This window comes from Anticarsia gemmatalis, chromosome 7, assembly GCF_050436995.1.
Source record: "Anticarsia gemmatalis isolate Benzon Research Colony breed Stoneville strain chromosome 7, ilAntGemm2 primary, whole genome shotgun sequence".
Lineage (NCBI taxonomy): Eukaryota > Metazoa > Arthropoda > Insecta > Lepidoptera > Erebidae > Anticarsia > Anticarsia gemmatalis.
This window is the reverse complement of record NC_134751.1, coordinates 5,243,781-5,261,203: the sequence shown is the minus strand read 5'-3', so window position 1 is coordinate 5,261,203 and position 17,423 is coordinate 5,243,781. Positions and strand designations below refer to the sequence as shown.

The window sequence follows — 17,423 nt, the reverse complement described above, 5'->3', positions numbered from 1 at the left end:
GTTTGCGTTTTGAGTACCGAGGTTTGCGAGATTTGAAGTTGTGTTTAAGATTATGATTATTTGAATAATTCTTTACTATTACTTTCTTTTTATCATTGTGTTGCATATCGTAGGTAAGATGTTTGCATTTAATTTGTTTTGTATTAAAAAAAGGAATCCAAATATACCTAAAATATTTTTTTCTTAAGGTGCTAGTGTGGTCGACCCAAGGCCTAACCCTGCCTTAGGTTGAGAGGAGACGCTTGACCAGCAAAGGGACAGCAGAGGGTTAAAAAAAATGATTTGCTAATTCTAAAACGAAGTATTTTATGTTCATTAGGCGTCTTCTTAGTAGAGGACTTTCTCAATTCTCGCAGTGTGCTACTGAATTGGGAACCTCCCAACCTCCCCAATTGTAGTGGTAGTTTTTTTTATTTCATTAAGATCATAAGGCTTGCAGATAATTCAAGTTAATCGAAGTACATATGAAATTATTGAATTGTATAACTTCTATTGTATAGAGTACTGGGTTTTAATTCATTTGTATCTGTTGTATTTACAGGAAACAGATAACACTTATTCATGAATCCATGTACGCGATAATACAGTAAATAATATATGAATGACTGTACAGATTATATTGTGGTTTTTCCATACAGTAATTCCTACAACATAAAAAATGTTTGAGGAGATAGAATCGTAGAATTATGTCAATTGAAAGCTTTAAATTACCGTGATTAGATCACAATTTGAATTATGATCTAATTACTGATAAATTGATAATATTTGAAAAAGGCATATATTGTTTTTGCAGTAAGGCTTTGTGCCTCAATCTTTGGTATGCTGGTGTACTTATCAGAGTGAAGTATTATTTCTAGTATTTTCTTTTTGTGTCTTATCTGATAATACTCAAAAGACTGACAGACGAGCAATATTCAAAGAATGCTTCAATATAGTGGATAATGCGAAACTTTAAATTATTAGATTTGTAGATCTTGAAATGTTAGGATGAATGTTTGTTACCCATAAACACTAAAACTTCTGAACGGATTTTGGTGAAAAATTTAGCGTAATCTAGCCTGTGCACAAAAATAGCACATAGGCTGTAAAATAGTATTAGTGAATAATAAAACATTCAAAATAACAACTTTCTATTCATAACATTTATTTATTTGTGTGGTATATCTCGAATTGTCGTGTGTTTCGCCAGTCAAAGTACGCAATTTGCATCGCCGCCAGTTTTCCGCTCGCTAGATACTACCTGATCACATGCCACCGTTTCTATCTTTAGAATACTATCAGTTTTACCATAATACTACCTTTGTTGGGGTTGTCGCTTAGCAATGGTAAACAAAGGAAGTAGAAATCATCAACTAAATCTTCACCGCGATGTCTTCACATCTAACCTAACCATAGTACATAAGTTGCTTTCAAAGTATATTGATAGTAAGTAAAATACAAGTATAACTATATAGCAGATTTGCTATACAGTTTCAGGAAAACACATGATTCATAATTAATATTTTTTTCGCTCTACAAAACAAGGCCAGCTCATCGTATATTACCTAACAGAGAGATTAGAACATAGGTTTTTCTCCTAAAAATCTTTTATATAGACTGGACTACAACTAATACATAAACTACTATATTGTATCTACCCTATTTGCATTGAAAAGTCTGTCTCTATTGTTCTGATGTATCTAAGCTTATAAAATAAAATAAGAATACTCCTGATTTATACATGTACTTTCAATATCGACGATAAAACATATAGTCTATATTTTGCCTGTAATACAATGACTGTCGAGTGCAGCTTTTCGCAGAAACCGATTAACACCATTTCGTTATCATGTCAATTGATAGATGACATCATCATTGTTAATACCTATCTGTCACCTGCTTGCTTCTGACAGTCAAATTCGAATTCGACTCGATTATTTTATCACTTTTAGACAAGTGTCAGTTTATCAGACGGATATTTCTCAGTTGTTTTCAGAAATTTATTCGTATGAAATCTACAACCTACCCTTATCAACCCTTAATTAAATTCCAAACTCAAGCATGATCAAATCTAGATTCGTTAAACTTTTTCGGTTAGATTATTTCCATTTTATAATCAGCGTTTGATCATGCGCTAGTTTAAAAATTATAAGTACAATTTGATTTTGACTCGAACCCGATTAAGGAATACAGCAAGCGTTCGGTTCTGCAAACTACTGTGTTATGATTAAAAAATAAACCTCGTGAAAAGAAGCTAAGTCCAACTTGACCACTGCGGTGCTCCGAGACCTGAACCTTCCTCAGTCCAGCAGTGGAGTAGGTACGCCATTGTTCAAACATAAAGTATAAGAATGTGATTATCACAAATTTATTTCAGCAAAAACGAGTATACTTCGCATGTAATTGTTTCAAAATAAGTGTTTGCTTGTTTTCCTTTATCGGTCGAATGTTTTGATAAAATATTAACAGTTCGAGAATGTGCTATCGATATAAGTAATTAGTTATACTTAAATAAGCGCAGTTTAAGATATGCTTTATTTTGGCAGTACGCTATTTACCCATTCGATGTCTGCGTGTATGACACGATATGAATACATTTTTCCTCAATAAAACGTAAATGAATATTATTATGATCTTTGGGGGTTTCCCGCAAATATCATTTTGTTAATACAATAGTTATTAAATTCTTGCTGAGATTTACTAAAAATTTATTGTTATGCGATTAGTCTGTTCGAAGTAAATAATTTAGATTTTGAAAAAATAAAAACAAACAACAAAATAATTGTCAACCTAATCCTGAATAACGAGAATTGGCTATAAGTACAAACAATTTTTTGAACCGTCCTTTTTTTATCAGAAGCCAAAATATTTATCAAACAGATCCTTTGATATTTACCAAATAAATAAATATCAGTGTCAGCCCTACGGTACTGTCGTGTACATAAAGGCCGGTGTTCCGTTGCGCCGCTAGCGCCGCGCCGCGGCCGGACGCGAAGGCGCGTGACTGATATTTTTATGTCCGGAAACACTCGCGCAGTTTATAGCGGAACTACCCCCATCGCTACTATGTCCCCGCCGTCGTGATGTCACGTATCATAAAAAAGTTATATACTTACGCAACGACTGAAGGATTTAGATTTCGTGTGGTGTTCTAAAGTGAATTTGTTGCTTGAATTTTGAATAGCAAGAATTCTAGTCTAGCGATTCAACGTTCAAGTAATTCGAGCTCTTTTGGGACTTTTATTTAAGTCTCCGTTTACTTTATTTACTGCAGATTTTTTAATCGTCGAATATATTTATTGACGTTTTCGATAAGTGCCTACACACACACACACACACACACACACACACAAAAGGTCTGTCAAACACGCCATAATGACATATTTATTGATGAAAGTAATTGAGGATGCTCATTATGAATTCATTTGACTATCTTATTACTGTCCTACTAATGGGCTAGGATTTTTTTTCAGAATAAGGTATATGGATTAGGGTCAGCGCAGACCAAGAGGAGCGCAGCGGAGAGGATTTTTTTAACGCACTTGAAAATCAACTTTAAATTAATTAAAATAAAGTGCATAATTGCTTGAACCTGACAAAAAATGCTCGCGCGTCCTCGAGGATGCGCGGGTATTCCCGCGCATACTCGAGGACGCGCGAGCATCGTACGAAAAATTTCAATGTTGTTACTGAGTTTAAAGAGAGAGAACGTCATTTTTATTCTTCTTCAGTCAAAAGAGCAATTATAATCATGGCCCAGTCTACCATCGTTGACGAATTTTCACGAAAACTGGCCTGTTTAATGAAGAATGGTAACCTAGAAAGTTTTCCTAGCGCAGGCCCGAGCAGTCGCGAGCATGCTCGAGCATCCGCGAGCCGTAAAGAAAATGCTCGAGACCGCGCGAGGATTATTCCGGTCTGTCTGCGCTGGGCCTTAGACGGCGCAAACCAAATGCGGTGTGAGGAACGTTACAATTATAATTTATAAATCGGTAATTTGTTTCACTGCCAGCTGGATAAATATTGTACTTGGTATATCGATATCTTTATTGATAACTTAGGTAATAAAGGTTGGTCTCTATGTAATAAACGGTGAATCGCTTGTCAAGGACTAGATTACCGAACAGCTGTAAAATAAGTACAAATTAAGTTTTGTACTTATTTTACAGCTGTTATAAATATGTCATAAACTGAACGATAATGTTATTGATTAGACATAATATATGAAAACTTTCAAAGTGTTTTTCATACATAAAGACATTTGCTAGTTATGAATAGGCTCGTAGGAAAATGGCCTGATTTTATGTATGTGTGTGTGAAAATCAGAAAATCGTTATTTTCCAATAATACGACATATTTTAAACAAATAATTGTTCGGTGATTTTTCATGCCGATTTATATCTTACTATGATGGACGTGATTACAAGACTTAAGTGGCGTCAGTAATGAATATGAAGACAATTAACCCCCGGATTTTGAGTACATTTAGCGGCAGTTTGTCTATTCAAAACTCATACAAAAATAACGCTATTGAATAGATAAACTACCGCTAAATGTATTCAGAAACCGGGGTAAGTGAGTTAGTTTACTTCGGTAGAAGACCCTTTGCCCAGCAGTGGAACAGTAATCGATAAAAAAATGTGCAATTTTGTTAATGGCAAAATAAATGGTTATGTCTATCATGCTTTCTGATGTTGGCTAGAATTCTAAAAATCGATCTAGTCAAGCAGACGCGTACAACAGCTATTAATACCTAACACTACATAATCTTATATTGTATATAGCACAGAGCCACGAGTATTTAGCAAGCCAATTGGACTAGCATAGCAACGCCTATTTGGTAGTTGGAAATAGACGGATGACGCAAATACCAATAAAAACCGTCGTTTGAACAGAATTGTAGTTGCTATCGAGATGTGACAAGACTTGATCATTGCACTGAATGCAGGGCAAAATTAAATATCTATCTTATATTTAAACTGCACGTTTGGCGTAGTGGTTAAAGTGGTCACCTCGCAGCAATAACCGTAGCGCCGTGTGTGGGTTCAAATAGTGTGTTATCTATATGAGTATATATTTACAAGTATACGGAGTATATATTATTTGTTGAACAAAAATTTGCAAGTAAAGTAACCAAAATCTATACTAATATTATAAAGCTGAAGAGTTTGTTTGTTTGTTTGAACGCGCTAATCTCAGAAACTACTGGTCCGATTTGAAAAATTCTTTCAGTGTTAGATAGCCCATTTATCGAGAAAGGTTATAGGCTATATATCATCACCCTACGACCAGTAGGAGCAGAGTACCAGTAAAAATGTTACAAAATCGGGGAAAAATTTGACCCATTCTCTTTTATGTGACGCAAGCGAAGTTGCGCGGGTCAGCTAGTGAGTTATATGCTATAGTTATTTAGATGATTATGTTTAGAAATTGTTTAGAAAATAATTAAATTCGCAATAAGAAAAGTAAAATGTGCAAGCTTTAGGTTATTTTCTCGGTGTCTTAATTTACAAGATATCTGTATTTTCATAATTTTCCGGCAACATAAACGCATAAAACGTATTAAAACTGTAACTCCATAGTATCATTTACTGATTAGATATTGTATATTTTGTAAATTGTTTGGAAAGATAAGATAAAATACTTTGATAATAAAAGGAAAGTAGTAAATTGCTTCAGTGAACGTTTAAATTAATTGTATTGATACCTATTATGAAATATTTACGTATTTATTGTGTGTATATACCTATTAAATTACTCAACTACAATAACACCTGGTTGATTGAAAAAAAAATTGAATTTATAAGGAAACTATAAATAATTAACAGGAATTTGAAAATACTAATTTTTGTATTATTTGACACTCGGGATTTAGATAAATATGTGTATGTGTCGTTGGAATTTTCTGTAGGCACTTATTTTAATCATAGGTACCTAATAGATTTTTTTGTATATGCCTTATGGTGCGTACAAACTTTATAATAAAATATAACATACAAATTCTTAATAACTTGTTATCATACATTAAAGTGTTATGTTGTGTGTACGCACCATTAAAAAGTTATCAGTTCAGAAGTAATACATCATAACGTATTAATGACTTTATTCTTTATAAAAAATATCTTAATTATACTTATTTTAATCATACAAAAATAAATACACACGTATAAAGTGTAGGCACTCAAATGCAATGTGTACAAGCTAATACGGAATTATATAAACTTTATATGTAATTTGCACCAAACTTGTAGAATACAACAGTTCTCTAGACCCTTTTGAAGAAAAGGGCGGACTTTATGTATTTAAGTAGTATTGAGAAAACGTCATTTTGTCCCAACAATGGGACGTTTTGACTATAAAATGTGGGAATGCAGTGATGCGGAACACTCCACAGAATTAATAATAATATGAACTTTATATAGTAATATACAGTTTTAAGAGCTAATTAATAGAAAATGTTTCGTTTAGATCTTCCGGTGCTTATCGCTGATAGGTTCCTAGGTAGGAATTACAGTTGGGGCAGTAGTGGTCGGCATTCTGACATGAGTCCGTGCAGTAAGGAACGCAGACGCACGGCCAGCACCTAGAACAAAAAAACATACGTTATTCAAATGCAAATCACGAAATCGAGGGTTCTGTTTCCAGGTCAGGCAAGAAGCTATTGGATTTTTCCTAATTTGTTTTGGAATACGTTTCAGTAGTAAATAGTCTAGCCGTGGCATATTGTAACATGGCAATAAGCTCCCCTCCTTTTAGATGAGACTTCTGAGCTCATTACTCTTATACATTATTCTCTGTCGATATTATCAGGCGTTTAACAGGCGTGACGTTACAAAATTTTAAAGAAATGCATACAACACAAAAGACATTAGTCTCGTATAAGTACCTACTATTGTACTATATCGAAGTAAAGAGACACCCTAGAAAGGGCGACCGCAAACCGCAAGTAACCGGTACCGGTAGTAACAGTAGGAGGTTTATATGAATCTTGCCGCTTTCATAGATAGCGAAAGTGTTGCGGCCTGCGGTTGTCCGCTCCTAGAATTTCATCTCCGCATGCACGTGTCCGGTACACATGCACTTGTTGTGACAAAATGTTAGACGACCGGCGACGCGCCAATCGTAATCGGTCGGCCACACTTTGATGCCCTTTTTAAAATATCTAAGACTAAACAGATACATAAGTAATGATTATTCACACACTCATATTCGGTTCGGCGTTAATCATATAATATGTGTAAGTGAACCCGATCGGCACAAGCCAAATAATTAAATCGAGATGGTTTTGTTGTTCGATAACTTAACAAAAATGTCATAACGACAGACTTGACAAGGTGAGACAAGACTGAAAATTTACTTAAGACGATTATGTAAGACTGTCTCAAGTCAGACTTGATTTAAGTCTACAATCAGCCCAATGAAACTACACTACAGTAGTTGAGAGTGATAATAAATCTCTTCCAAAGATATGGGGATAATAGAGGGGTAATTTCAAGAGGAAGTAAAAATAGACTCAGTATCTATGATAGTTTTTTGATCTAAACCAAAAGTCGAACAATAATTAAATCGATGACGCAGGGAGACGAAATTAGAAGCGCTTCGCACAAATATTTATAATAGCACATTCTCAATGTGTATTGCTCTTAAAATTATAATAATATCTAGCGTGGGTGAACGTCGGTTTCCCTTGTTACACAACCAAAGTGTGATAATACGTTGTACAGATTACATACTGTTTTACAAAGCTGAATATTTCATGAATGTATGAAACATATTGAAACTAAAGTAAAGTATAAAAACTAAAGTAAAAAATCTAAAGTAAAGTACCCTAAAGATTTTACATTTCGCTGGTATGATAAGTATGGATAGATGTATGTTTGATACTCTTTCACTGTGGCTAATGGACGGACTTTAATGAAATTTGGTACAGCTTGGCATATCCTATTTCTCGAAAAATGTTTTAGCGCGGACGAAGTTGCGGGCAGAAACTGGTTCTGCATATATGTATTTTACCTATCGATGTCCTGCTTGAAAGAGTAACTTATCTGTCCTTCCTAAGCTACCAACATCACTTATAAGACGGTGAGGAAACCAATTATGAACTATTCCTTATAACTTCAACCCGCAAAATATATGGCATTGCTTTTTGCAGACTGACAAAGCTGACATTCATTCGTCCCAGACGCATCAATCTTTACAATTTATTGCCTGATAAAGGATGTCCCGTTTGAACTTCTTTTGATATAAAATCAACACAATATCCAGACAAATATATTGTATAACGACCAATGCTTCCTCTTCTGGTTAAGTATGGGTTAACTTAACAAACGGAATTATGACGTGTTTATAATTATAAAACTTTGTAGATTGTATTCGTATAGCGTTTAAGACCTGTATCCTAAGCAATCATGTGTCTTATGCAATTAAGTAATTGGTTGACAAATGGTATTTGGACAAACGTCACATTATCTGAAGGTCGATTCTCTACTACTATCGACTACCGACAACCGACCTGTCATCGAGAAATTTTGTTTGAAAATTTGATCAGCGCCTCTGACGGGTGTCGTAAAGACTTTTTGGCAGTACATTCTTAATGTCAAAATGTCGATAGCTAGCCGGTTGTCGATAGTGGTAGAGAATCGAGGTACTGCAAACTTAATCTAGCCTTAATCTTGTTCTAGGCAGAAATTATTTTAACCTTGACTCTCAAGTGTTAAATACATTAACTAAAGTGTTTTGTACCGCTGTATTAGCCATTAATGTCGCTCCATACAAGAACATAAATTAATCAGTATTGGTGTCTAAAAATATCGGTGATTGAAAATTGTAGACCTAGAAACTATTTTTATTTCTAAGCCGAACGTCGAGAGCCAAACTGACGACGTATTAGTACTTTGGTATTTTGTGGAATTGTTTTTTTTTTCGTTTAACTTATTTTATTATTTACTAGATATAACTTAAAGAATATAAAATTTACAATCTATTCATCAAATCACGCCTTTTTGTCATAGAAGACTTGATGACGCCACTGGGTACAATCTTCACCAACTTCCCTTGCTTCATCTTGCCACTAGACCGCCAGTTACGCGTACTACGAACCTCACCTTTTTGCAAGACATCACCGATATGATCTGTATGTATATGTCTTTCTAGGGCATCTACATACAGATTCTACCATTTCCATATTAATTACAAAATTATTGAAACTATGCTAAAACTTAACAAAGATATATACAACATACAAAAGGAATTAAAAACGAAAAAGAGGATAGTAAGCGCATTCTTTAGTGTACTAGATATACTAGGTATCTTACTAGACAGGTATGTTTCATAGAAATAGATACGAGTTTTATTACATTAATAGCAGTATGTACTTGTGTCTACGACTGCTGATCACGAGGTCTTGGCATTAATTACTGAGTCAGACAAAGTATGATTAGACTTTAGCTGTTTGTAGAGTATTATCTCCGAAACGAATAAAACAGTTTTCAAAATCCTCTTACTAACAGAAAGAACTTTATCTCCAAAGAACAAATTTTACTACAGGTAATTCTATTTGTAAGAACTAAATTTAGTTAAACAAATTAATAGGTTTTATTCCTTTTTATAATTCCATGTATTTGTATAATATTAAATGGTGTAATTAAAAATATTAGGTATAAGAGGAAAATCCGGTGCCTATTGTTAGTACAAAAGAGAAGTACATTGAGTGGCAAGATAATAGCTAATTCCAATGACTACGCCTACGTCAGTACATTATCGTATATAAACCTACTGTCAGCATTTTTCTATACACATACACGTGTAAAAATACATTTGAATTTATTTGTATTTCCCTGGTCCCACTACCTATTAAAAGACTAGAGACGTAAAAATATGTGTAATTTTTTACTTCTAATATCCCCTACTCATCCCCTCTCCGCATTTGTCTGACTGTCGCGATAAACTCAAAATCTTATTCTTACCAATAGTTAGAACCATCCCGAGAAAATGAAAAGATTTAAGTGCACGATTTGTTAAAGTTATCCCGGTAAACCAGACGCAGGCCGCTAGTGTTTATATATAAATACAAAAAAATATTTTCACGCAGAAACTACCTACTGCCTAAATTTTGATTTAAATTGGCAGACAGATATTTCAAATAAGTTTAACACATATAATACTTTTTACCCCAGAACGAAACACAAGAAATTTGTATCATGCGAATGAAGTCCCTCTACTTCTAAACATTTAGGCGCATCTAAATCGAACACTCTTTTCTAGTACTGTTGCCGTTCGCTCTAGACATTAAACATGAAAAGTAAATGACAAATATGCTATACCTACATACTTAGACAGACAGACATGTTGGTGACAAACATACAAAACAGACGCCAACATATTGCATGCCAATAATCTGATACGACTAATGTCAATGTTGAGTTCAATGTCAGAATGCATGTATGTTTGTATTATGTGTCATTATCACCACGAATGTTTTTCTACAGATTCTGATTAATTCAATGAGTAAACAAATGTATTGTTTACAAATATAAAATACTGGTTTCTGCTCCTGACTTCATTCGCGTGAAAATGTTTACCGGTTTAAAAAGTATCCTATGAGTTAATTCAGGTTATAAGCTATCAGAGTTAAATCTGTCCAGTAGTTCTGTAAAAGTAACAAACATACATCTATCTATACTTATGTTATCCATACTAAAACTTTTGCATTAATAATATGATAGTACCTTTTCTACTTCAACGTATGAATTTGTGATTCGTTATCTCGAATGAAACGGTAAGGTAAAGTCTACCAGTCGAAGTCTGTCTGTCAATCAAGACTAGCACGGTTTTTACATGATCACATTTCTTTAAATAAACAGTGGACACGCCCGCATTTCAGTAATTAATGTTGATTATATTGCTGTGTTAATTACGAGTGGCTCATTATTTTAATTGTCACTACAGTCTTTACATAACATGTATAACTCGTACGGCTGACTGTCAATTGTTTTGTCAGCTTACATCACTAACTTCTGCAAGCGACTATGTCTGCCTGAAAAGGTTTCCCGGTGTGAAAAGTAACTTTAATAATATAGGCTATAAACAATTAGAGTACAATAATTCCATCTCCGTAAGGCATATTCTGTTAAGGCGTCATAATTATTATGTACTAGAGGCCGCCCACGACTTCGTCCGCGTGGAAACCCTTCCCGTGTAAATCCCGGTCCTTCGGGAACTCCGGGATATAATAGCCTAATTGTTATTCTGAGTCTTCAGCTACCTTTATACCAAATTTCATCGTAATCGGTTGAGTAGTATTTGCGTGAAAGAGTAACAAACATCCATACATACATTCTTACAAACTTTCGCATTATAATATTAGTGGGATGCGTTTTGCATGCAAATATGCATTTAATTCCACTACCACTTAGAGGTAAAGTATGCCAGTTTTAAGTGATATGAAAAATAAACGCTACATGCACTGAGTGTTTCATTGTAAATATTGTTATCAAATCATGTTTGTACTCTGATAAAAACTGAATAACACGATAACTATGAACACATTGTACAATACAGCGATTAAAATAGCCGCTGAAATCATGCACTTTAAAATATACGTACATTTACTTATAAATACGATGTAGGCACCGATTCACAGTAGCGCATTCATTACTAATATCGATAATCGACAACTGACTAGCTTTCGAGAAATTTGGTACAGAAATCAGATCAGCGCCTCTAGCGGGAACTATTGGAATTATTTTTGTAGAATAATTTAAATTATTTTAGCTTGAGTTTAGATTGTACCAACCAACTTTAAAGAATAGCGCAATTTGGACGTTTTTTTTTAAATTGACTAGCGCTTAGATCGCTATGCTAAGGAACTTAGACTTCTAAATTGATACGAGTATAAATTGCAGTATCAAAAAGTCGTAACCGCACTTATTATCATTAAAAGTAATTAAAAAGTATTTTACTTACAGAAATAGACACAGTAGAAGTGCAATGACGTGAGTCTTTGTCGTGGCCTTCCTCTGTACCTTTGTGACGATCACCGCCCTACATGAGGGGCAGGTGACCTGGGAGGGATCGGGGCCAACTGGTACGATATTCATTTTGTTATCTGTAAAGAGAAACAAACATATTTTAATTGTTAATAGAATTTTTAAAAATAGTTTTACGTTTGTACTCTTCTTGATTAATAAAAATGTAAGACATAAAATGGTTGATCATCAGTTTGTGTCGTGTGAACAATTCTATTAGGTTTTAACTTCCCCTACTTCACCATTCTTAACACTCAGTGAGACTGTCTATAACTCCTGCACTCATACTCCGAGCAATCGCTGAGAATTTTTGATAGAGAATTCAGGAACAACATTATGGCCGAATGGTGGATACTTTTTGATACCAAAGTTCATAATTTCTTAGGTGCACCAAAATAGATGATTTCCTAATCATCGTTTCTTGGTAGTGCTTAGATAACTTACTAGCCAGTAATATTATTTTAATTCTTATTTAACGTGAGCAATTAAAAACCTATTGTAACCTTGGAATGACAGTTAACTGAACTCGACTAGTAAGATAATTTTACTATTCATTGGTCATTATACTGATAATATAATGACGTCATAGAAATTCTAACGGGTCGTAACGGGAGATTGAACAAGACGGCGACAAAACTTATCGCCAAGTGTACTGGGTGAATTACACTACGCTGCTGTTTCCAATGTTAACAAACGTTAGTAAACACTTTTTAAGAAACAGTATCACAATGTTAAAAAATGATTACATGTTCTACGTAATGTAAGTAAATTTAATTTAAACTCTTTCAAAAATTCCTTACCGTATCTAACAGTTCCCTAACATTTGTAAATGTGTTAGAAAAGTTCGTTAACATTTTTAACCAGCAGTTTGCATTACGTTTAGCAAAGTAAGTGTTTGAAGAACTATAAAAAAAATTGTTGATGTCAGTTATAACATCTAAATATAAAGAAATTTAGACATAAACACATGACGATCACACTTAAAATAATTGCTCGTCACACTAGGAAGTAATGTATTATGTATATGATAAATCATCATAAAGAAATCTATACAATTACACTTAAGTATGGAGCGTATAATACTTTCACAGATCCATAATAATATCACATGCGGTGCGACCATTGACATTGACACGAAAACTTGGTACCTAAACATCAATTTGAAAAACAGAGACTATTTCCTATCCACTATCGTACGTGAAACATCAGCGCCCCTAACGTATTCCTATGAAACTATTTTTAAATTAAAGTAAATTTATCAACAACTCGAACACAAATAGTTGTTGTATAAAGCAGACTGAACATAGACCCAATGCAGAGCAGAATTAACTGTTCCTCCTATGGGTTGATCAAAATGCAATGGAAATGTTAGTTATTTGGCGGCACCTGTACCGATTGTAGGAGATCGCACTTCTGAAAGGCGATTCTTACCACTATCGACTATCGATAAAAAGGTATTTTGGGAAAAATGATGTATGAAAATCTGATCAGCGCCTCTAGCGGGCGCCATAAGGATTATTTTTGTAGTACATTTTAACTGTCCTACCGTACTACCGTACCGTAACTAGTACCGACTGTAGAAAATCGCACTGCTGATGTCCTAAGTCTCCTAAATGACATTGGTGATATCAGTCTCATTTTGTCGCGAACAACATTGACTTTACCATCAGTAGTATTAAAATTCTTAAAATAGGTTTATTGCTTTACCCACGCGATACCGAGCCCATCCCTTTAGTTGTCCTCCACAAGTATAGTACCTAGTTTACCTACACAGTGACCTTTCAGTGCCGCTAGTTCATTAGTTAATTGCAATGTTTCCATGAAATAATTATTTTCTTTAATAATTATGGTATGAACAGAATTATCTAGTGGGTTTTAAGATATAAGTTAGTTGTATATAATAAAAGCATTCTTGAATAATAATTTTATTAGTAAATTTAATTTTAAATATTTTAAGAGATAGGTTAGAAGACAATGTTGATTAAGACATTAATAATACAATCTTCGACCTAAGTACTCGTATGTCTAATTTTATCACTAAAATAACAATCACTGTCATAACAAACTAACATACAAGATACGAGGGAAAAACATAGCTTTTATTTTATAGATGAGTAAATAAATACAAAACTAACACTTATAATAGTATCGGGCTTTACCAATTGTAAAAAGAAACAAATGTAGCGCGTTTTATGTCCTATAACGTACTAATTTTATGATTTTATTGTCACCTTGAACCTCGGTTAAATGTACTGCATTTGTTTATAGGGAAAACGATTTTATGCAATTTCATTCACTGTAACAAGGAAATGATCCACAGTTTGAATGACGTTGTGTATTTATGTACTAAGGTAATTTCCACTTTTTACCATTTTATCCTGTTAGTCTCATAGCACAGGTATATCTTTAAGTTAAAAAAGGACCGTATTTACATTTCTGTCACTTAATCTACATTTTGAAGCCAGGCGAAGACAATAAGGTTACTATTTACTTTTTTTACTATAATCAAAATAACATTTTGTTTGACCCGGAAACGAACTCGTGACCTCAAAGTTGTCAGTCACGTCCAAGATCAAAAAACAAGCCTATTACTAAATAATCATTGACCTATAAAAAAACGTTCCCAATCCGTGTTTAAAAAAAAAACGGTAGTTTATCTATTCAATAGCGTTAACTCATATTAAAAAACGCTATTGAATGGATAAACTACTGCTAAATGTACCTCAGAAACCGGGGGTAAGTCACAATTCATCAATCTTGTAGACGATTGTGGGATAAATAGACATTGGCCTTGAAAGCGCCTTTGACATAACATTTTATCGCTTTATCGAAATGTGACATGAATATTGATCGAGAACTGAATTGTTTAACGTTTATATAAAAATAAACTAATAAAAATTCTTTCGACCACATCAAATATGGTCCTTAACGATACATATTATTAACTGTTTTTGGTGAACATGATGAAAAAAATGGCTGTGTACTCCTAAAAAACTAATATAATAATTGCGAAGACCTGTCCGTCGCTTTGATGACTTAACCACTGAACTAATTTTTCATTAAATTTGGCATAATGATTGTATTTGAAGAACCGGGATCAAACGTAAACAGTATTTAACCTATTCCGCATGGTATTATAAGTAACAATAGTCATTATTTTCAGCCAAAAGATTTGAGGGTAAAGTCTAGGATTAATATTAATAATATTGTAAAAAGCGTTATGACGTGTGTTATTAAAAAAACTTGGAACTACCTTCATAATTGCGTGACAACTACAGCGTCTATAAACATGCATACTTAATACCACATGCCTACGTTCCTAATGTATATATTTCCAAGAAAAACTAATTTGATTAGTCTGTCACATGATTATTATGATTTTACGAGTCATCGTTATAATAATATTCTATAATTATAAACCTAAATGTTAATAACAATTTCTGTTCCGATCTGCTACTGTGTGTTATTTACCAAACGTACTATAGAATAGCTAGCTTATTGCTCATACCAATTTAGGTTATTCAGAAGTTAATTAAAATCAGTCATATTTCAGTCCACTGATTGTAGGAAGGTGATGTGCGAAAAAAAACCAAAGATTAATCAAAATTGCGTCTACTATCTTAAGAACTCAAAAAGCAAACTTCCTAACTACCCTTTGACACGCATCAATAACGACAAAGATTATTACTTAAAAAGGTTTGTAAAAAGCAGTTATCAAAATATTGTTGAAACTGAATACAGGTCTAGCTAAAGGACCTTCAGATTTCAGCTGTCACGTTTTACACCAAAATAGTTCAATACATTCCATCTGTTCCTAAACACTAAAGACCGGCAAGTCTAGAGCGACTATAAATAAACAAAAAAACAACATCTTGAGAATTTGCAGCATGGCATACATGAAAAAAAACATTATGGCTGACCGTGAGAGATTATAAATATCTAGCACGCACGAGTAAGCATAATCCTAGCTATGATAACCGATATACTGTTTCGGGTCACGCCCTAATTTATAATAACCTATTAAAGAGAATTAATAGTACACATTCCATAACTTGATTATCAAACCTCATTGGTTAAAATTCGCGAGAATTCGCAGTTAGTATCTCGACACCTGTTGTTGTAAACCCACGTCCGTTCAAGGTAACCGGCAAGCAAAACATTATGAAACAAAATGTGGTTACTAACGACGAACATAACTATGTATCTATCGTGTAACATCTTAGAACAACATCGGCAAATTATACCTACATTTTTGCCTTAAATCTTACATCAAGACGTAGGTAGATATATTGTAAGTGTTGAAAAAAAATAGATTAACTGGTTATATGAATACGTAAATATTTCGTCAATAAAAATCACAGTTAAGGAAATAAAGTATTAAGAAGTACTCACCTTAAAAAGATTGTAATAGGAAGTAAAAATATATATGTTTTTTTTACAACGGCACAGCGCGAGCACACTCAAACGATATCAACATACAACTGGCGTACGATGTACCATTTCTAGTTGGCTGAGCCCGAGTCATTAGTACTCTTTGGTAGCAAAGTGAGTCATCCGTTATGGTTGCCTCGCACTAGTACGCTTACTTTCGATAATGCTCTGTCACCAACATCGCGGAAGAAAGAAAAGAGAAAACGATTCTATGCATTTTATTAGATTACTTAACTATGCCATTGTGAATTCTGACGTCATCAAATTACTTAACCAATCATGGATGTTTTGTTTACGCACTTTACAAAGTAATACACTATATCAAAAGCACCATTACGACAAAAATCTCAAAGAAATATAAAATATTATTATTAATATTATAATCCAATTTCCCACTGCTGGGCAAAGGTCTCTCCCGTGGTTTTACTATTGTATTCAATACCTAACGTGGTGATTTTCTATGTGTCTAAATTACTTCAAAGAAAAATAACAAAACCAGTTTAAAAGTACTTACAAGTAGAAAAACCTTTGTAGAAATTCAAGGAAAATCCGTTTAAATGAAGTTAGCAAGTGCCAGTGGGTGGTGGTCAGCTGTATTAACTTGCGTGACATTCTGTTGATTGAAGATAACCTATTTCCATGTGATTCAACATTTTACTAGTGCGGTCAACTTCTATGGTAATTAATTTTATTTTTATTATTTTTAACTAACTAGGTTTTAAAATGCCTTTGTTTTTTAAATAAACGCAAACTAAACGTTGTAAAATCTAGGTTTACTTGGTTAAAATATCGATCTTTTATAAAAATCTTTCTTGGTTAAAGTTAATTTTAGGTAAAGACATTTTAAGTTTTTGGAGACATGTAAGTATTAGTAAAACTACGGTTACGTTAAGGAATGCCAGATATAAAAAAATATAAACTTACGAACATCAAATGAAATAACTCCAGTAATAAGGGTTTTTTTAACTCTAATTCTTTTAGTCAAAT

General features: G+C 33.6%; 1 protein-coding gene across 1 annotated transcript; it reads right to left on the bottom strand.

Annotated features, from left to right (window-relative positions):
• Positions 1-6,067: 6,067 nt before the first annotated feature.
• On the bottom strand, positions 6,068-16,549 carry LOC142974346 (lipopolysaccharide-induced tumor necrosis factor-alpha factor homolog). Its single transcript, XM_076116615.1, has 3 exons — positions 16,398-16,549; positions 11,944-12,085; positions 6,068-6,562 (listed from the first exon to the last, which is right to left on the bottom strand). Exons 2-3 carry the CDS (start codon positions 12,075-12,077, stop codon positions 6,460-6,462), a joined length of 237 nt encoding a protein of 78 aa, XP_075972730.1. The 5' UTR covers positions 12,078-12,085; positions 16,398-16,549; the 3' UTR covers positions 6,068-6,459.
• Positions 16,550-17,423: the final 874 nt, after the last annotated feature.

Coding starts and splice junctions, on each gene's coding strand:
- LOC142974346 (XM_076116615.1), bottom strand. CDS start 12,077: ATGAATATCGTACCAGTTGGCCCCGATCCCTCCCAGGTCACCTGCCCC. Junction 6,563..11,943: donor CTTCTACTGTGTCTATTTCT/GTAAGTAAAATA, acceptor TTTTTGTTCTAG/GTGCTGGCCGTGCGTCTGCG.